General features: G+C 27.8%; 1 protein-coding gene across 1 annotated transcript in view; it reads left to right on the top strand.

Moving 5' to 3' along the window:
• The window catches only part of LOC135123350 (chromosome transmission fidelity protein 18 homolog), a 156,427-nt gene extending 148,986 nt beyond the window's left edge, over positions 1-7,441 (top strand). Inside the window, exons 5-6 of the mRNA XM_064047910.1 lie at positions 6,955-7,009; positions 7,315-7,441. Coding sequence (XP_063903980.1) covers positions 6,955-7,009; positions 7,315-7,412 — 153 coding nt within the window. The 3' untranslated portion in view covers positions 7,413-7,441. The remainder of the gene's footprint in view (positions 1-6,954; positions 7,010-7,314) is intronic.
• The last annotated feature ends 14,286 nt before the right edge of the window (positions 7,442-21,727 follow it).

Below are 21,727 nucleotides of genomic sequence, written 5' to 3'. Positions count from 1 at the left end.
GCCAGGTCATCTTTCATTACTGCTGTGATATCGTTTGGGAATAGCATTAACCGACTTCTGTTGCGTTCGCCAATATCGAAAAGCCGCTCGTTTTTTCTCCATTATCCCCATCAAAACTTAACTAAACGGTCTTGAAAAACGATGGCAATTTTTTTCCAAATCCAATCATAAAAAAATCCATTGTTGGACGCCGGCTTGCCTGTTTGTTCAACACGCCGCGGTCAAATTGATTCCGCTGAAATTGGAATTTGAACAGGATTTCCGGGCTGAAAACTTTTATCACGACTAACGACCCCGCTGACAACACGGAGAGGCAAAAAACTGGTTAAAACAAGCAGTGTGGGAGGCACGGGGATGACGAGATGTTTAAGTTAACGAAAAAGATGCGTTGGATAAGATCTACAAGCACGAACGCTTGGAAAAATTGGTGTATTTTTTTTTATTCTAAAAAACCTTAAAAAATTCAAAACAAAATATTCGACATTTTAGGATTTAATATCTTGTTATATTAAGATTTGCGTAAAAAGTGCAGTCTATTATATTTAGTAGCGGCACTATAACGCATAAGTGGGTGTTCCGCTCCATAATAATAACGGACAATGACTACACTTCAATTCGCAGGCTTAACAGAAATACTGATACAATTGCAACATACCATGATAATGGAAATTTCAACAGTTATATGATGTGTGGATAATTGATTTATACCGTGCTATCAAAAAAAAAAGGAATTAGAGGTGGGTGTCTTGATAACTGCAATTGGCAGTACTGCTGGGTTTCACATTCAAAATATATAGATTTTTTTAGTGCCATAAAAAAAAAATTAGCCGAAATCTAAGAAAAGCTACTGAAGCTCTTTTTTGTCGCTTATTCAACCCAGCGCGAGGTCAGAAAACTGGAAATTAATTTATTCAGTCCAGTTAAACCTTGCCGAACTCACTAATTTATTACCTGCGATATAAGTGATGCGAAATTAATTAAAGGAAACATTTAGTTATTGTTGCCATTTTTCACTGTTTCATACTTGAAACCGGAATGATATATATTGATGATAATTGATAAGTTGTCTTAGTTGGTTTTAACACATGTTGTATGAGCTTAATACTTTATACCACAAAACCTTGACACTTACCTCCATTGACTGATATCTCGTATCTTATTAATCTAATTTACCTTTCAAGCAATCCCAGTAACATTCGCCACATATGCAAGGTCGTAGGCATAAAATGTCTGGGATCTTTTAAGTTCTTAGTCAGAGTCAATGAAACTGTTTAACGCACGTTGAACTTTTTGAAAGAGTATACAAAATTTTTGGGCACTTGTTTAGGACTGGAAACGTAATTCTAGGACTGTTAACAAGGATTGAATTGTCCTCAAAATATTTTTTTATTTAAATAATCGTGTTGCAAAAATTGGAATACCAGTTGTTGTAGCTCAGACAAGTATTATCCCCGCAACACCGAAACATTTGAACTTATTGTAATCCGCGAAAAAACAGCTTTGGAACGTCGTTTAGGTTATAAATTAAATTTTGTAATAAAATTACCAGGCGGACAGTCAGACGGACACCGACGGACAGATTTCGGTCGACTTAAAATGTCCAAAATTACATCAGTCGTATACACATCATAATCCAAACTATTTTAAGTGAAATGTTACCTCAGACCAACAAAAATGCCGTTTCATTGAAAATTATAAAAAATTTTAGAATTTGTATTTTTTGTAAAGTGAAAATGGAAAAATCAAAAAAATTAAAAAATCGATAAATTAAAATATCGAAAAATTGAAAAATGCAAAAATTGAAAAATTCCCAAAATTGAAATGTTGAAAACCACAAAAATCGAAAAGTGAAAAATTGAGGAATGGAAAAATGTTGAAATTCGGAAATCCGGAAGGTCGACAAAGTGAAAAATTGAAATATTAAAAAAATTAAAAATAGGGAAATCGTATCGAAAAATTGAAAAATCCCAAAACTGAAATGCCAAAAAACTGGAAACAGAAACATTGGAAAATCGAAAATTTAAAAATTTGCAAAATCAAAAAACTTAAAAATATAAAAACCGAAAAATTGAAAATAAAAAACCGTAAAATCTAAAACCAAGAAGTCAAAAAATGGAAAGATCGAGAAATCTAAACATTAAAAATCGTATAATCGGAAAATTGAAAAAGCTAAAAAATCGAAAAACGGAACAACTAAAAAATCAAGAAATCGCAAAATCCAGAAAACAAATCGAGAAACTGAAAAATTGAAAAATCCTAAAACTGAAGTGTTGAAAAATTTGGAAATCGAAAAATTGGAAAGTCGAAAAATCGAAAAACCCCAAGGTCGAAAAAACGAAAAACCGAGAAATTAAAAAATTAGAAGATGAAAATTTAATTCATAAAATTGACAAAAATCTAAAAATTCCCAAAATTGAAATGTTAAAAAATTAAGAAATCGAAAATTTGAAAAATCCAGAAACCAAAAAAAGTCCAACAGTCGAAAAATCGAGAAATGAAAATAGCATAAAATCAAAAAATCAAAAATTTTAAAGGTCAGAAAATGGAAAAAACGTAAATTCCAAAAAAACAAGAAATCAAAAAATGGAAAGATCGAGAAATCAAAACATCAAAAAATCGTATAATCGGAAAATTGAAAGTGTCGAAAAATTGAAAAAGCTAAAAAATCGAAAAACGGAGCAACTAAAAAATCAAAAAAACGCGAAATTAAGAAATCCCAAAATCCAAAAAACAAATCGAAAAACTGAAAAATTGAAAAATCCTAAAACTGAAGTGTTGAAAAATTTGGAAATCGAAAAATTGGAAAATCGAAAAATCGAAAAACCCCAAAGTCGAAAAAACGAAAAACCGAGAGATTTAAAAATCAGAAGATAAAAATTTAATTCATAAAATTGACAGAAATCGAAAAATTCCCAAAATTGAAATGTCAAAAAATTAAGAAATCGAAAATTTGAAAAATCGAGAAACCAAAATGTCGAGAAGTCGAAAAATCGAGAAATGAAAATAGAATAAAATCGAAAAATCAAAAATTTTGAAAGTCGGAAAATCGAAAAAGCGTAAATTCCAAAAAACCGAGGAGCCGAAAAATTGAAAGATCGAGGAATCGAAACATCAAAAAATTGAAAAACCTAAACTTTAAAAATTCGAATAAATGAATTGAAAAACCTAAGAGCTGAACAATCGAACAATTAAGAAATCAAAAAATTGTATAAATCGGAAAATTGAAAACTCGAAAAAATGTTAAAAACCAAAAAATTGAAAAATCGAACAACTGAAAGATCAAAAAAACGCGAAATGTCAAAATCGCCAAATACAAAAAAGAATTTGAAAGACTGAAAAATCGAAAAACTGAACAATCGAAAAATTGAAAAATTCCAAAACTGCAATGTTGATAAATTTGGAAATTGGACCACAGGAAAGTCGAAAAAACGAAAAACCGAGAAATCACAAAATCGAAATTAAAAATTGAAAAATTTTAATTTAAAAGAAGAAACCGAAAAATCGAAAGATCGAGAAATCGAAACATCAAAAAATTGAAAACTCTAATTTTTAAAAAGAGAAGAATTAATTGACAAATCTACGAACTGAAAAATCGAAAAATATAAAATTTAAAAAATCGAAAAATCGGAAAATTTAAAAACCGAAAAATTGAAAATCGAAAATGAAAACCGTAAAATCTAAAAGCGACAAGTCAAAGGCGATATTAAGATCGGGAAATCGAAACATCAAAAAATCGTATAATCGGTAAATTCAAAATTGGTAAAATTGAAAAAACTAAAAAATTGAAAAATCGAATTGAAAAATCAAAAAAACGCGAAATCGGGAAATCGGTAAATCCAAAAAAGGAATTGAAAAAATGAAAAATCGAAAAACTGAACAATCAAAAACTTGAAAAATCCCAAAACTGAAACGTTGAAAAATTTGGAGATCGAAAAAACGAAAAACCGAGGAAGCAAAAAATCGTAACATGAAAATTGAAAAAATTAAGATTTAAAAAATTGAAATTGGAAAGTTCCAAAAATTGAAATGTTGAAAAATTGAGAAATCGAAAACTTGAAACATCGGAAAATTGAAACATTCAACAATCGAGAAGCCAAACAGTCGAGAAGTCGGAAAACCGAAAAATCGAGAAATGAAAAAAGCATAAAATTGAAAAATTAAAAGTCAAAAAATTTAAAAATCGGGGAATCGACCAATTACAAAAATTGGAAAATCGAAAAATCAAAGAATTTAAAAATCAGGAAATGGAAAAACGAAAAAACGGAAAATCAAAAAATCAAAACAAAAACTGAAAAATCTAAAATTTAAGAATTCCCAAAATTGAAACGTTGAAAAATTGCGAAATCGAAAAATCAAAAAGTTGAAAAATTGAAATCGAGAAATGGAAATTGAAAAATCGAAAAATTTAAAGTTCGAAAAATCAAAAATTTTAAAAATCGAAAATGGAAAAACTCTAAATTTCAAAACCGAGAAGCCGAAAATCGAAAGATCGATGAATCGAAACATCAATAAATTGAGAAATCTAAACTTAAAAAAATGGAAGAATTGAATTAAATTGAATCCAAGAACTGAAAAATCGAAAAATTAAAATGTCAAAAAATTGAAAAATGTAGACGTTGAAATTCAAAAAATTAAGGAATTCAAATATGTATTAAAAAATTCTAAATCTGAAGTATCGAAAAATCGAAAAATTAAAAAGTGAAAAGAATCGAAAAAGTGAAAAATTGAGAAATAGAAAATCTGAAAAATTGAGAAATCGAAAACGTGAAAAATCCAGAAATCGAAAAATCAAAAAATTGAAAATTGAAACATCGGGAAATCGAGAAGTCGAACAGTTGAAAAGTTCAAAAACCGAAAAATCAAAACAAAAATTGAAAAATCTAAAATTTTAAAAATTGAAATCGTAAAATTGCCAGAAATTGAAAAATTCTAAAAATTGAACTGTTGGAAAACTGAGAAATCGAAGACTTGAAAAATCGAGAAATCGAAACATTAAAAGATCGAGAAGTCGAAGAATCGAGAAATAAAAATAGCACAAAATCGAAAAAATTAAAAACAACAATTGAAAAGTCAAAAAATCGAGAAATCACTAATTTTAAACATCGGAAAGTGGAAAAACCGTAAATTCTAATACCGAGAAGCCCAAAAATCGAAAGATCGAGGAATCGAAAAATTGAAAAACCTAAACTTTAAAAATTCGAAGATATGAATTGAAAAATCTAAAAACTGAAAAATCGAAAATTTAAGAAATCAAAAAATCTAAAATTTAAAAAACCGAAAAATCGAAACATTTAAAAACCGAAAAATTGAAAATCGAAAATGAAAAACCGTAAAATTTAAAAGCCAGAAGCCGAAAAATAGAAAGATCGAGCAATTGAAGCATCAAAAACCATATAATCAAAAAATTGAAAAGTGGAGAAATTGAAAAAAATTAAAAAATTGAAAAATCGAACAACTGCGAAATCGGAAAATCGTTAAATCCAAAAAAGAAACATAAAAATTGAAAAATTTAAAATATAAAAAATTAAAAGAATAAAATTACCAGAAATTGAAAAATTCCCAAAATTGTAATGTTGAAAAATCGAGAAATCGAACAATTAAAAACTTGAAAAATTGAAGCATCGAGTAATCGAAACTTCAAAAGATCGAGAAATAAAAAAATCGAGTAGTCGAAAAACCGAAAAATCGAGAAATGGAAATCGAACAATTGAAAAATTGAAAAGTCAAAAATTTTAAAAATCGAACATGGAAAAATTCTAGATTTTAAAACCGACTTGAGTGATCGAAAAATCGAGAAATTAATAATTGAAAAAATCGAGAAATTGGGATATCGAAATATTGAAGAATCTAAAAACGAAAAAATTCGGAACAAAGTATCGAAAAACTGAAAAATCGAAGAAAAATTAAAGAATCGAAAAAGTTGAAGAACTTAAATGTAGAAAAATTCCAGAACTCAAGCAGGTATCAAAAAATTGAAAATCAAAAAATAAAAATTTGAAAAATTGGAAAACTGAAGAATAAAAAAACTGAAAGATAGAATTCTACAAGTCGAAAATCTGAAATCGAATTATTGAAAAATTGAAAAATTAAACTGTCCAAAAATTGCATAATCCAGAAATCGAACATCAAAAAATTGAGAAATTGAAATATGTATTGGAGAATCCGAAGTATCGAAAAATCGAGACATTAATAATTGACAAAAACGAGAAACTGAAATATCTAAAAGTTAAAAATTCGAAGAACTGAAAAATTGAAAAATCGAAGAACTGAAAATTGAAAAATCGAAAAATTTAAAAAATCGGGAAACCGAAACATCAAAAAATTTAAGAATAAATAAAAATTCCAAAACTGCAGTATCGAAAAATGATTGAGAAATTAAAACTGAATAACAATCGAGAAATTGAGAAATCGAAACATTGACGAATAAAAGCCTAAAAAATCCGGAAACTAAAATATCGAAAAAAATGAGAATTCCCAAAACTGAAGTATCGAAAAATTGAAATTAATAACGGCCACTCATTAACACACTGCTGGTATAAAAATTTTAATATGTGTGTCTTTTTGGATAATTTTAATAATTTTGACTAATAATAGTGCGTAGTCTTGAGGAAGCACCAATAAAGGTAGCGAAGCGTCGCGTCGCCAAAACAATGAAAATATTAATAAATTTCATGTTAGTATTTATATGAGTTACTAAAAATATTAATAAAACCCGAAACTCGGTCCTGAAAACCCAAATAAATAAACAAACAAGAAATAAGTAGTCATGGATATAGAGGAAAATAACACATGATCAACAACACAGTAAACAAATAATAATAATAAACAAACTCAAGATAGATTCGTAAACCGCAAGTGGGAGTATATAATTTAATTTAACTAATTTTGGTAATGTCAGCTTACGCTCAAAAAGTAAAAATTGCTTTGTATTTAATGAGCTTATCTTTGTTGCAGGCCCTCGTCAAGGACTTCTTCGGCAGGACCGTCGCCAAGAAATCTTCTTCATCAGGTGCGTAATTCGCCCCTAAATTCACCCAGCCAGCAATCCAAACAGTAATAATCCAAATTGTAATTTTCCTCGGCAAACAATAAGCTAATAGTGTGCGCCGAATCCGGGCCAGAAGGCGACTCCGGCTCCTAAGCAATTACAGACATCATTACCAATAAATTACCGCTTCAGCAAACGACGTAATTACTCTATAGTTTCTCAATTTCATTGTCCCTCTTCCAACCCTCCGTCAACCCGTCTAAATCCATTAATTAGTCCCGAACCGCCGTAATTGCCACTCACCGGAAACTCTTTCCGATTTGCAGGAAAACCGCAGGAATGCAAGAACGACATCTGGTACCAGTACAAGGAGGGCTACAACAACGCCGTTCGAAAAAAAATTAAAGTGTCCAGCTTGAAGTGATGTTTTATTAAAATTTTAATTACTCGAAATGAATTTCATTACCGGAACTCGAATCCCGCTCCCGTCCCCTCCTCGTCCCAAGACCGTCGAGGTAAGTGCATCAAAACGTGAAAAATAATTTTTAAACGCGGTTTACCCAGGCGAAATTGCGTTACTTTTCGGCCGACATTTGTAAGGGAAATTTATGCATTCGTGTGCATGTCGGGCGCCGTAATTGCGTTTTGTTTGCATTACGGAATTGCAATTTTGTTTTAGGCTGCTCGGGCATGTGGTATTTTTCATAATCCGCCGAAAAATATAATCGCGCTGATTTATAGTTCGATGCAATTGCCATTAAAGAGTAACGCGGAGTTCGCGTTCTGCAGTTAATTGAGTTTGTTAATCTCGCGACGATTGTTTAAAACGAACGGTTTGGTGTTGCAATGCGGCTTTCGAGCTGGAGCCGCTATTGCGAAATCGGTTTTGCGTTTTGGTTGCACATCTTTTTTTTCCGTAGAGTAAATAAATAAAGGAGCTTTGTTTATTGTGATATGACAGAAAGAATTATAGCTTTTCAAAAGATAAGAATAAGGAAAAATTTTGCGAGTTTATTTTCATATCTCAAGGTGAAGGTGATATTGTTTTATTTCCCGCATAGCAATAAAAATATCTGCTTAAATTGATTGTGTCTATAAATATTTAATAGGTATCAAAGTAGATTTTATCGACAAACCCAAATTTTCTACCCCGTATCTAAGTATAGTGTTATTTTGAGTTGTCATCTTGACGGCGCTAATTTCGGTTTTAGATATTGACATGAGCTGTGGCTAAACGGTCACCTAAGTCACGGGCTGAGGTTAACCTGTTGTTTTTAGTTACGGCCTGAAGTTGCTCCTTGTCAAATTTTGACGTTTTGATCTCTTTTATCGTTCATTATTTTTTTTAATTAAATGTTTATTTTGCCAAAAAGAGAATAATTTCAAGCTAAGACAATAATGAAATAAATGGTGTGTTAACAAATGAAATTATCTTAATTAAATTAAATAATATCGAAATATAGAACAACTGAAAACTCGAGAAACCGAAAAATCTAAAATTTTAAAAACTGAAAAGTTAAAATATCGAGAAGTTGAAAAATTGAGAAGTCGAAGTATAAAACAGTCGAAAAATTGAAAAATCGAAAGTTTAAAAAACGGAGAACTGAAAATCCAAGAAAAATTGAAGAACTAAAAGACTGAAAAATCACGAAATTGAACGAAATATCCAAAAATTGGGAAATTAAAAAATTAAAAAATCGAAAAATCAAAAACCTGAAAAATTGAAGAACTGAAAGATCGAAAGTTTGGGAAGTCGAAAAATGAGAAAATCAAAAAATAGATTCATTGAGATAGAACAATCAAAACATCGAAAAATTTGTATAAAAATTCGGAAAATTGAAAAATTAAAAACTCAAGAAATCGAAAAATCTAAAATTTAAAACATTGAACAATCAAAATATCACAGAATTGAAAAATCCAGAAAACAAAACATCAGAAAAACAAAAAATAAAAATTCGAAAAACTGAAAGATCGAGAAATCGAAATTTCATAATTTAAAAAATTGAAAAATCGGATAACTGAAAAATCGAAACATCGAAAAAAGAAAAATTAGAAAATCAGAAATTTAAAAATTCGGAAAATTGAAATACATATAGAAAAACGGAAAACTCGAGAAATCGAAAAACCTAGAATTTTAAAAATTGAAAAATTAACACGTAGAAGACATCTCATCTTCTTCTTTTTATGTCCACGTGTCCCGAAATACAAAAAACAACACCTATAATGAATAATGGACGAGAATAAAACTATTAATAAAAAAATTAAAACATCGAAAATTTGAGAAATTGGGAAATCGATGTAGAAAATGTCGAAAAATTGAAAGATTTAAAGTTTAAAAAACGAAATACTGAAAATCCAAAACCCGGAAAACTGAAAATCCAAGAAAAATTGAAGAATCGCAAAACTGAAAAACCACAAAATTGAACGAATTATACAAAAATTGGGATTTTAAAAAATTGAAAAATCGAAAAATCAAAAATCTGAAAAATTGAAAAACTGAAGAACTGGAAGATCGAAACTTTGGCAAGTCGAGAAATGGGAAAATTAAAGAATTAATTATTTCAGAAATCGGAAAACTGAAAATTCAGAAACATTAAAATTGAAAAATTAAAAAATTTTTAAGAACTGAAAATCGGAAATTCGAAATATTTAAAATTTAAAACAATGAAAAATTAGAATATCGTAAAATTGAAAATGGAGTAATCTAAACATCAAAAAACAAAAAAAATTAAAATTCGAAAATCTAAAATTTAAAAATCGAAAAACTGAAAAATCAACAAATCGAGAAATCGAAAATCCACAATTAAAAAATTGGAAAATTGAAAAATCGGATAATTGAAAAATCGAAACATCGAAAAATTGATAAGTCGAAAAGTAGCAAATCGAAAAATCGAAACATCGAAAAATTCAAAAACTGTGACATCGAGAAACCGAAAAATCGAGAAGTCGAAAAGTTAAAAATGGAAACATCCGAATCTCGATGAATCGGGATCTCAAGAAACTGAAAAATCGAAAATTTAATAATTCGGAAAATTGAAAAATCTAAATATAGAAAAACTGAAAACTCCAGGGATCTAGAATTATAAAAATTGAAAAATTAAAAAATCCAGAAATCGAAAAATCTAAAATTTAAAATATTGAACAATTAAAATATCACAAAATTGAAAAATTTAGAAAACCAAACATCAAAAAATCAAAATTCGAAAATCTAGAACTTAAAAATCGAAAAACTGAAAGATCGAGAAATCGAAATTTCATAATTTAAAAAATTGAAAAATCGGATAACTGAAAAATTGAATCATCGAAAACTTGGAAAATCGAAAAATTGAAAAGCCCAAAAGTAACAAATCGAAAAACCGAGAAATGGAAACATCGACATATCGAAAAATTCAAAAACTGAGACATGGAGAAATCGAAGAGTCGAAAGCCGGGAAGAAAAGTTAGAAATTGAAAAATTGATGAATCGAGAAATTGAAAAATCGAAAAATTTTAAAAAAGAAAAATTGGAAAATCAAGAATTTAAAAATTTGGAAAATTGAAAAATTAAAACATCGAAAAGTTGAAAAATTGAGAAATCGATGTAGAAAACAGTCGAAAAATTGAAAGATTTAAAGTTTAAAAAACGAAACACTGAAAATCCAAAACTCGAAATACTGAAAATCCAAGAAAAATTGAAGAATCGAAAACTGAAAAATCACAAAATTGAACGAAATATCCAAAAATTGGGAAATTAAAAAATTGAAAAATCGAAAAATCAAAAACCTGAAAAATCGAAAAATTGAAGAACTGAAGAACTGGAAGATCGAAACTTTGGCAGGTCGAGAAATGGGAAAATCAAAGAATTAATTATTTGAGAAATCGGAAAACTGAAAATTCAGAAACGTCAAAATTTGAAAAATTAAAAAATTTTGAAGAACTGAAAAATCGACTAGTCAAAATATTTAAAATTCAAAACATTGAAAAATTAAAATATCGTAAAATTGAAAAATGGAGCAATCTAAACATTAAAAAAACAAAAAAATAAAAATTCGAAAATCTAAAATTTTAAAAATCGAAAAACTGAAAAATCAACAAACCGAGAAATCGAAAATCCACAATTAAAAAATTGGAAAATTGAAAAATCGGATAATTGAAAAATCGAAACATCGAAAAATTGATAAGTCGAAAAGTGACAAATCGAAATATCGAAAAATTCAAAAACTGACATCGAGAAACCGAAAATTCGAGTTGTCGAAAAGTTAAAAATGGAAACCTCCGAATCTCGATGAATCGAGATCTCAAGAAATTGAAAAATTGAAAATTTAAAAATTCGGAAAATTGAAAAATCATAATATAGAAAAACTAAAAACTCGAGGGATTTAGAATTATAAAAATTGAAAAATTGAAAAGCCCAAAAGTAACCAGTCGAAACACCGAGAAATCCAAACATCGAAATATCGAAAAATTCAAAAACAGACATCGAGAAATCGAAAAATCAGAGGATCGAGAAATCGAAGAGTCGAAAGCCGGGAAGAAAAGTTAGAAATTGAAAAATCGATTAATCAAGAAATCAAAAAATTGAAAAATCGAAGAATCTGAAAAAAGGAAAACTGGAAAATCAAAAATTTAAAAATTCGGGAAATTGAAAAATTGAAATATAGAAAAACTGAAAACTCGAGAAATCGAAAAACCTAGAATTTTAAAAATTGAAAAATTGAAACATCGGAAAGTTCAAGAATTGAGAAATCGATGTAGAAAAGAGCCGAAAAATTGAAAGATTTAAAGTAAAAATCGAAACACTGAAAATCCAAAACTCTAAAAACTGAAAATCCAAGAAAAATTGAAGACTCACAAAACTGAAAAATCACAAAATTGAACGAAATATCCAAAAATTGGGAAATTAAAAAATCGAAAAATCAAAAACCTGAAAAATCACAAAATTGGATAACTGAAGAACTGGAAGATCGAAACTTTGGCAAGTCGAGAAATGGGAAAATCAAAGAATTAATTATTTGAGAAATCGGAAAACTTAAAATTCAGAAACGTCAAAATTTGAAAAATTAAAACATCGTAAAATTGAAATTGGAGCAATCTGAACATCAAAAAAACAAAAAAATAGAAATTCGAAAATCTAAAATTTAAAAAACTGAAAAATCAACAAATCGAGAAATCGAAACTCAACAATTAAAAAATTGGAAAATTGAAAAATCGGATAATTCAAAAATCGAAACATCGAAAAACTGATAAGTCGAAAAGTAACAAATCGAAAAATGGAAACGTCGAAAAATTCAAAAACTGTGACATCGAGAAATCGAAAAATCGGGAAATCAAAATGTTAAAAATGGAAAAATTGGTAAACCCAGAGATAGAACAATCAAAACATCGAAAAATTTATATAGAAATTCGGAAAATTGAAAAATTAAAATATAGAAAAACTGAAAGCTCGAGGAATCTAGTATTATCGAAAAATCAGAGGATCGCGAAATCGAATAGTCGAATACCGAGAAGAAAAGTTAAAAATTGAAAAATCGATGAATCGAGAAATTGAATCGAAACTTCCAAACATCTGAATTCATTAGATCCAGAAATCAAATAAGTGATTGAAACATCGAAAAATTTGAAAAAAGAAAAATTGCAAAATAAACAAATTTAATAATTCGGAAAATTGAAAAATTGAAACAGAGGAACTGAAAACTCGAGGCAAATCAAAAAACCTAGAATTTTAAAAATTGCAAAATTAAAGCATCGAAAAGTTTAAAAAGTGAGAAATCGAAGTGTTATAGTTTTATAACACAGACAGTCGAAAAATCTAAAGTTTAATGAAAAATTGAAAATCCAAAAAGTAAAAAATCGAGAAATCAAGGTGTCGAAAAGCCGAAAAATCGAAATATTTAAAAATCCCAAAACTGAAAGAAATATCCAAAAAATTGAGAAATTAAAATATTGGAAAACTGAGAAATCGAAAAACTAAAAAAGCAAAGTCGGAAAATTGAAGCTTTGAAGAAGTGAAAAAATCGATACTTTGTTAAGTCGCGAAATGGGAAAAAAAAAGAAATGATTTCAGAAATCGGAAAACTGAAAATTTAGAAACCTCAAAATTTGAAAAACTGAATAATCTAAATATTTATAAATCATAAAATTGAAGAGAACAAAATTGAGAAATCGAAAATTTGAAGAATGGAAAAATTGAAAAGTCTAAAATCGAAATATTTAAACATCTAAACTTGAAAAATCGAGAAATCGAAAAGCCGAAAAATATCAATTGCGTATTTATAAACCACAAGTTCAGGACTATGCTACTTTTTAACGTTTAAATAACATTTATTAGACAACATTGTAAGATGGCATCATTTTTTTTTGCTAATTTTAATGATTATCCACTAATAACATGTAGTAATAAAAACAACAAGGAAATATTTCCTTTATTGTTCATTAATGATACGCCAAGGAGAGTAATAATTAACTATATTGTTTCTGATGACCTTCGGCTTCCTCCTGACATAAATTAATCAAAACATAACTCTGTATCACAAAGTTACGTTGACAAAACTTAGGATTTTATGAAAAATCTAACATCATATCGTACTTCACTAAAAATCTTGGTGAAGAATGTAAATATGTATTTAAAGAACTAAAAGTTTAAAGTAATTGAATTTTATGGCTGCCCAAAATATTTATTTAAATATGTTGTGCAAAGTGTTAATACCTATAAAGCTAATAAAGATAAAACTATTATTAAATTAAGTTAGTATCAGAGTCTTTAAAGTATTACTGGTATAATTTCAGTTTTATCGTAATAGATTATTATTAATTTTTTCATTTTTTGATGTGTACAAATTAGTATAGAAACTGATATGAAACAAATAATTGGTTTTTTCAAGGCAATTGCTGATGACAACATTTTCAAGCACAATTCGTCACCTGAGAACTTGTTTGATCTACAGACCAGAGCGGACTCAGGCCAATGTCACTCTTAAGCGTTCAGAAACGATTTCATCTATAAGCGGCACGGAACATACGTGATCTGATACACACCCTAATCTAACATAATTTCTACGGGAGAATTGCGTAGTGAACATTTTGGTAGGTACATGTGTTAATTATTGACATGCAACTATTTTTTGTATAATTAAGAAATCATTCTTTAAATATGTTTGGTACTAGCAAAATTCCGCAAATTAACGAAGTGTTCTCAATTTTTCGATATTTCAATTTTCCCATTTCTTGCCTTCCGACTGTTTAGATTTTCCAGTTCGTCAATTCTTTAATGTTTCGATTTTTCAGGTTTTTAATTTTTCAATTTTTCGATTTTTTAAGGTTTCGATTTTTCGACTTCACTTTTTTGATTTTTCAATGTTTCAGTTTTACGATTTTCCAATTTTTCTCTTCAATTTTATGATTTTTAAATTTTTGGTCTTTTCAATTTTTCAAATTTGACTTTTATAGACCCTCAGTTTTTGGATTTTTCATTTCTTCAATTCTTCAATTTTTCAATTTTTTAGGTTTTTGATGTTTCAATTTTTCAATTTTTGAAAGTTTTGATTTTTCGACTGAACTTTTTTGACTTTTTGATTTCTCACTTTTTAAATTTTTTAGATTCTCAGGTTTTGGACATTTAAGTTTTCTAATTTTTCAGTTTTCAATTAACCCATATTTTGATTTTTCCATTTCTTGCCTTTCGACTGTTTCGATTTTCCAGTACGTCAATTCTTTAATTTTTCGATTTTTCAGGTTTTTGATTTTTCAATTTTTCTATTTTTTAAGATTTCGATTTTTCGACTTCACTTTTTTGATTTTTCTATTTCTCACTTTTTCGATTTTTTAATTTCTCATTTTTTGGAAATTTATGTTTTGGGATTTTTCAGTTCATTTGTTATTCGATTTTTCGATTTTAGAATTTATCAATTTTTCAATTTCACGATTTTCAATTTTTCAATTTCCCGATGTTCCAATTTTTCTCTTCAATTTTATGGTTTTTAAATATTTCTTTTTTTCAATTTTTCAAATTTTTAGGTTTTTGATTTTTCAGTTTTTAAGGTTTTGATTTTTCGACTGCACTTTTTTGACTTTTTGATTTCTCAGTTTTTAAATTTTTTAGTTTCTCAGTTTTTGGATTTCAGTTTTTTAATTTTTCAGTTTTTGGATATTTAAGGTTTGAGATTTTTCAGTTTTTCCATTCTTTAGTTTTTCTTTCATTTTCAATTTTTCGAAATTTCAGTTTTGCGATTTTTCAGATTATTTATTATTCTGTTTTTCTTTTCAATTTTACGATTTTTCAATTTTTCAATTTTTGACTTTTAATTTCTCAATTTTTCGATATTTCAATTAACCCATATTTTGATTTTCCCATTTGTTCCCTTTCGGCTGTTTCGATTTTTCAGGTTTTCGATTTTTTAATTTCTCATTTTTTGGAAATTTATGTTTTGGGATTTTTCAGTTCATTTATTATTCGATTTTTCGATTTTAGAATTTATCAATTTTTCAATTTCACGATTTTCAATTTTTCAATTTCCCGATGTTCCAATTTTACGTTTTCTCCTCTTCAATTGTATGATTTTTAAATATTTATTTTTTTCAAGTTTTCAAATTTGACTTTTATAAACTCAGTTTTTCGATTTTTCATTTCTTAAATTCTTCAATTTTTTAAATTTTAAGGTTTTTGATTTTTCAGTTTTTTTAGGTTTTGATTTTTCGACTGCACTTTTTTGACTTTGTGATTTCTCAGTTTTTGAATTTTTTAGTTTCTCAGTTTTTGGATTTCAGTTTTTTAATTTTTCAGTTTTTGGATATTTCAGTTTTGAGATTTTTCAATTTTTCCATTCTTCAGTTTTCTTTCATTTTTCAATTTTTCGAAATTTCAGGCTTAAGATTTTTCAGATTATTTATTATTCCGCGTTTCCCTTCAATTTTACGATTTTTAAATATTTCGATTTTTCAATTTTTCGATATTTCAATTAACCCATATTTTGATTTTCCCATTTCGTGCCTTCCGACTGTTTAGATTTTCCAGTTTGTCAATTCTTTAATGTTTCGATTTTTCACTTTTTGGATTTTTCTATTTATCACTTCTTCGATTTTTTAATTTCTCAATTTTTGGACATTTAAGTTTGGGATTTTTCAGTGTATTTATTATTCAATTTTTCGATTTTAGAATTTATCAATTTTTCAATTTCACAGTTTTCAATTTTTCGATTTTTCAATTTTCCGATGTTTCAATTATACGTTTTTCCAATTTTCCTCCTCTTCAACTTTATAATTTTTAAATATTTGGTTTTTTCAATTTTCAAATTTGACTACTATAAACTCTCAGTTTTTCGATTTTTCAATTCTTCAATTTTTCAATTTATTAAGTTTTTGATTTTTCAGTTTTTTAAGGTTTTGATTTGTCGACTACATTTTTTTGATTTCTCAGATTTTAGGTTTTCAGTTTCTCAGTTTTTGGATTTCAGTCTTTGGATTTCAGTCTTTGGACATTTCAGTTTTGAGATTTTTCAGTTTTTCCATTCTTTAGTTTTTCTTTCATTTTTCAATTTTTCGAAATTTCAGTTTAGAGATTTTTCAGTTATTTATTATTCTGTTTTTCCCTTCAATTTTACGATTTTTAAATATTTCGATTTTACAATTTTTCAGGTTTCGACTTTTCTAAATTCTCAATTTTTCGATATTTCGATTAACCCATATTTTGATTTTCCCATTTCTTGCCTTCCGACTGTTTAGATTTTCCAGTTCGTCAATTTTCTAATTTTTCGATTTTTCAGGTTTTTCATTTTTCAATAATTTTTCTATTTTTTAAGGTTTCGAGTTTTCGACTTCACTTTTTTTAAATTTCTATTTCTCACTTTTTCGATCTTTTAATTTCTCAATTTTTATATATTTAAGTTTTGGGATTTTTTAGATTATTTATTATTCAATTTTCGAATTAGAATTTATCAATTTTTCAATTTCACGATTTTCAATTTTCCGATGTTTCAATTATACGTTTTTCCAGTTTCCTCCTCTTCAATTTTATAATTTTTAAATATTTGTTTTTTTCAATTTTTCAAATTTGAATTTTATAAACTCTCAGTTTTTCGAATTTTCATTTCTTCAATTTTTCAATTTTTCGATTTCTCAATTTTCCGATGTTTCAGTTTTACGTTCTTTTAAATTGTTCTCTTAAATTTGACGATTTTTAAATATTCCGATTTTTCAATTTTTAATTTTTGACTTTTCTAAATTCTCAATTTTTCGAGTTTTCAATTAATCGGTGTTTTGATTTTCCCATTTCTTGACTTTCGACTATTTCGATTTTCGTGTTCTTCAATTCTTCGTCTTTTCGATTTTTCAGGTTTTTGATTTTTCCCTTTTTCGAGTTTTCGACTTCACTTTTTTGATTTTTCGATTTCTCAATTTTTCAATATTTTAGATTCTTAGTTTTGGGATTTTACACTTTTTTCATTTTTCAGTTTCTCGATATTTCATTCTTGGGATTTTTCAATACTTCTACTTTTCTACTTTTGACCTGTGGATTTTTCGACGTATCGATTTTTTTACTTTTTCGAGTTTTTATATTTAAATTTTTCAATTTTTAAAATCTTAGATTTTTCGATTTCTGGATTTTTCATTACAGTTCTTCGATATTTCAAATGTTTCGATTTCTTAATCTTTCGATTTTTCGACTTGCCGGTTTTAGATTTTCGTTTTTTCAAATTTTCGATTTTTTAATTTTTTTTTTAATTTTTCGGTATTTTGATTTTTCACTTTCTCGATTTATGAGTTTTTCAGTTTACAACTTTTCGATTTTTTATTTTGGTCTATTTCGGTTTTTCAGTTTATCCATTTTTCCGTTTTTCGTTTTTTTATTTTGCCGCTTTTAGATTTTTCGATTTTCCGATTTTTCAACTTTTAACTTTCGTTTTTTCGGTTTTGGCCTATTTCGGTTTCTTGATTTTTCGATTTCTCAGTTTTTCAATTTTTTAGATTTTCAGTTTTTGGACATATCAGTTTTGGGATTTTTCAGTTTTTCCATTCTTCAGTTTTCCTTTCATTTTTCAGTTTTTCGATTTCTCAATTTTTCGATGTTTCAATTTTGGGATTTTTCAATATTTCGATTCTTCGACTGTGTCGATTTTTTTACTTTTTCGATTTTTAAATTTTTCGAAATGTATCGAAAATAACCCCAAAAATTGTCACTAAAAACATTTAAAAATCAATACGAAGTAGACCTTTTACTAGTATAAAACACAATTAAAGAATTCATTCTTAGTTGAACAAAAAAATCGTTGCATGTCAAAATCGAGTGAAACAGTGTCCAAACTAACCAAATCGCTTCTGAACCCTTAGAGTCTACAATGGTCTGAGTGCACTCTGGTCTGTAGATCAAACAAGTTCTCAGGCGACGAATTAGTAGCTGAATTTTGTGCATATTTTAATATTTGTGCATATAAATCCACTCTTTTGCTATAATATAAATCCAAATTGTACCTTAATTATTGTCAATAAATAATTATTATTAAAAGTAAAAAATGTATGTTTCTGTTGTTATTATTTAAAAATCGTTCATCATCTATTGAACCTGTTCACTCATAAAACTGTTATGTTTCTTACCTTCTACCTAATTATTATGATTTATGTAGATCGAAGTCTGGTTTGAATTTTCTTGAAAATAGTAATTTGCTACTCATTAAAATAAAATAAACAAAGCGATAACCTACAACGTATACAAACGTGAACGAGCTAATGATGCACTTAGTCTATCATAAAATGTTTATTTGAACTTAATTAATAACAAATTTAATTATCTAATAAGCATTTTGTGTATCCAAATGCCTCATTTTTGTTGAAATTTTCTCGTTTATCACTGCGTTCTATGAAGAAACTAAATCATTTCGCGTCATAGTAATGGTAAAATTTAAAATAATGTGACATTAACATCATTCTATCTCCATAAAATGGATTCGTCGTTTATTAGTCCTAAGAACCAATGTTATCATATCTCAGAAAACTCATCGGCAATTAAAATAACGCCAAATTTATCTGTCTTATTCTCGACGATAAAACAGTTCTATAAAAAAATCTAGTTATTTTTAGTTAAAATAAAATTAAAAACTGGAAACAAAAATTGCTGACCAGAAAAATAAAAATAAATTTCATGGTTGTTGTTATTTAAATAACAAAAAAACTGTTTTTGAGTTGCTTTTTTCTTGTTTATACCACATTTCGCAATTTTCGTTAAAGCATTTATTAGAGACAATAAAACTTAATGAATTTAGTCTTAAAAATTGAAAACAAAATTCCAGTAAGCTAATACGAAAAATTGTAATTTATGGGAAACCACGAGTTTAAATTTACAATTTTTTTTGTCTTTAAAATACCAGGAAATATGTACTATTGTCAAGCGAAATCCGATTACATAATTTTTTATGTTTTAATAACATTTTTATTGTTGATAGTGTCTGTTTTATTTATTTATTTATTTGTCCAATTTGATCCACTTTACATTTTGGACGATCTTTAATTCTCGTTTACTTAAACGCTTTGTTTGCTGACGCACGATTAGATTATGATAATGAAATGATACAAAAAGATTCCGGAAATTGATCATACACCCGTATTATCTTGTCGGGACTTTAGAGACGGGTTATTTATGAAAGTTTTATTTTATTGTTGTTGGTAACAAAGTCGAGGTTTCGTGATCTTACAATTCCACTCAATAAGTCGTCTTATTATGTAATATTATGGAATATTGAAAAAAATAACTGTCGATTATTTAAATTATTTTGGGGCTAGTTTGTTCATGTTCTTGTTCTGTTTTCTTTATGTTCTTAAGAGTCTTATAAAGACATTATTTTCTAACTAATTGACTAACCGGATTTTTCTGACCCACAACATTGTTGCATATCGTGCTGATTCACCCACACGAGTTTCGTTTCTTCAAAAGTTCTAGAAATTGACGAAGCAGTTTTGTGATTAAATTTTATGTCGATCTAATAAACGCCCGAATTACCCCAATAAAGTTCGATTAATTTATTGATTTGGAAAGTAACCGCATTAAGTGCACAATTTACTATTGAAAACACAAATCACCTATCAACTATTATGATCATATCGCGCGCTTATCTCCCGTATTGATAAAACCGCCAATAAAACACAGGAAAAATGTAGGTGAAACGGCGAAACGAAGCTATGAATGAAATACCAGACAAAGTACAGATTTATTTATAAAAAAAAAATGACAAGTGAAAAACGGGATGATTACAGGCTTAAAGTATTTTCGCGCGTAGACAGATGATCGTCTGGAATTCTCATATATAAAATCCTTGAAGATTTGTTTGTTTTATAATGTTTCTTTCGCAATTTACTAATTGATCTGTTTTTTTACAATGAGGTTTTTCCATTGGATATTCACACCATTTCAGTGGTCAATTGCAAAGTTAATTGATCTTTGGTAATGATAAGCTTTGACATTTTGTGGTGATTTTGTTTTTATGTTTCTTTATTTTAAAATATTAAGAATAAAAAATTGTTGCATAAAATTTGAAAAACAAACCCAACTTTGTTATTGTTTGTGTTTCCAAGCAAGATATTTTAACCTTCAGGTTTTTTCGTTTGCGATATAATGAGATCATTTCAAGTGCATTTTTTATTACATCGATCAGTGTTAACCAAATTTTGGAAACTTCGTTTTCTGAGAAAAAGAATCGATTTTTGTCGCCTCGTTTTTTATAGTCCAGATTAGTGCATCCGTTTTGACTTTTAAGTTAATACTAATTGATCCTTCGATATTTTTAATGCTTCAAATAATAATCTCTGGGTTTTGTTATTTTTAAATGCTAAATGTTTGAATTTGAGACGATTTGGAAAGTATCATTCTCTACAATGACTAGAAAGCTTCCTTTGTTAAATTAGTTGAGCAGTTAACATATCCTTAAAAAATAACTAACAAAAAGCGCGATTACTAGCTCTTTTAATTATATATAGTTGTGTGATAAGTACGTAAGTGGTCAAAAATATATTACATACAAATAAAAATTTTAATTTTATTAAGGAGTTTGAACATTACTGTTAACAACATTTCTAAGCTTTCTAAGAATTTTAGTGCCGAGTTTAAATATTAAATATGAAACGGGAAAATGGAAAACCCACGTCATATACCTAAGTAGTAGGTTTCTGTTTTTTCTAAAGGAGCAACATTATTCACAGCTTTGGTTGTTTCTGTACATATTTATGCAAACATTGCTCTGGTTAAACCCAAAAATGATTACGAATTCCGAATGAAATCCATAAGTACATCGGACGACTGCCTAGTTTCAAGTTTTCTCGACGTTTTATAACGCCTAAAATACGAAAAAGTAGGTCCCTCGTTTCTGTCTGTCTGTCTGTCTGCCTGTCTTCTGTGGACGTTGTAACTGGACAGATTATCTCCGGATGTACCAGACCAATTGTTCTCAAATTTTGTGTGTATCTTAAGAATATTGTAGGTATATGGTAAAACGTTGACCAAAATTCCCACCAATAATAGAATGACGTCGTCTCCAAATTTTACAATAGTAAATGTAATTTAAAATTTAAAATAACGACCCACTCCTCCATAAGTGGTTTGCGAATTCTGGTTGTTTTTTCTCCTAGACAGAAATTTTTTCATCTTTCGATTTCTCAATTTTTTGACATGTTATTTTTGGAATTTTCCTGGTTTTTTGTTCTTCAATTTTTCGATTTCACAGTGTCTAGATTTTTCAAATTTTCAATTTCTCGTTTTTCAGTTTTGAGATTACTCAATAT

This window comes from Zophobas morio, unplaced genomic scaffold (genome assembly GCF_036711695.1).
Source record: "Zophobas morio isolate AGI-343-1 ecotype UQ-CSIRO unplaced genomic scaffold, CSIRO_AGI_Zmor_V1 ptg000006l, whole genome shotgun sequence".
Lineage (NCBI taxonomy): Eukaryota > Metazoa > Arthropoda > Insecta > Coleoptera > Tenebrionidae > Zophobas > Zophobas morio.
This window is presented reverse-complemented; position numbering and strand designations above follow the sequence as displayed.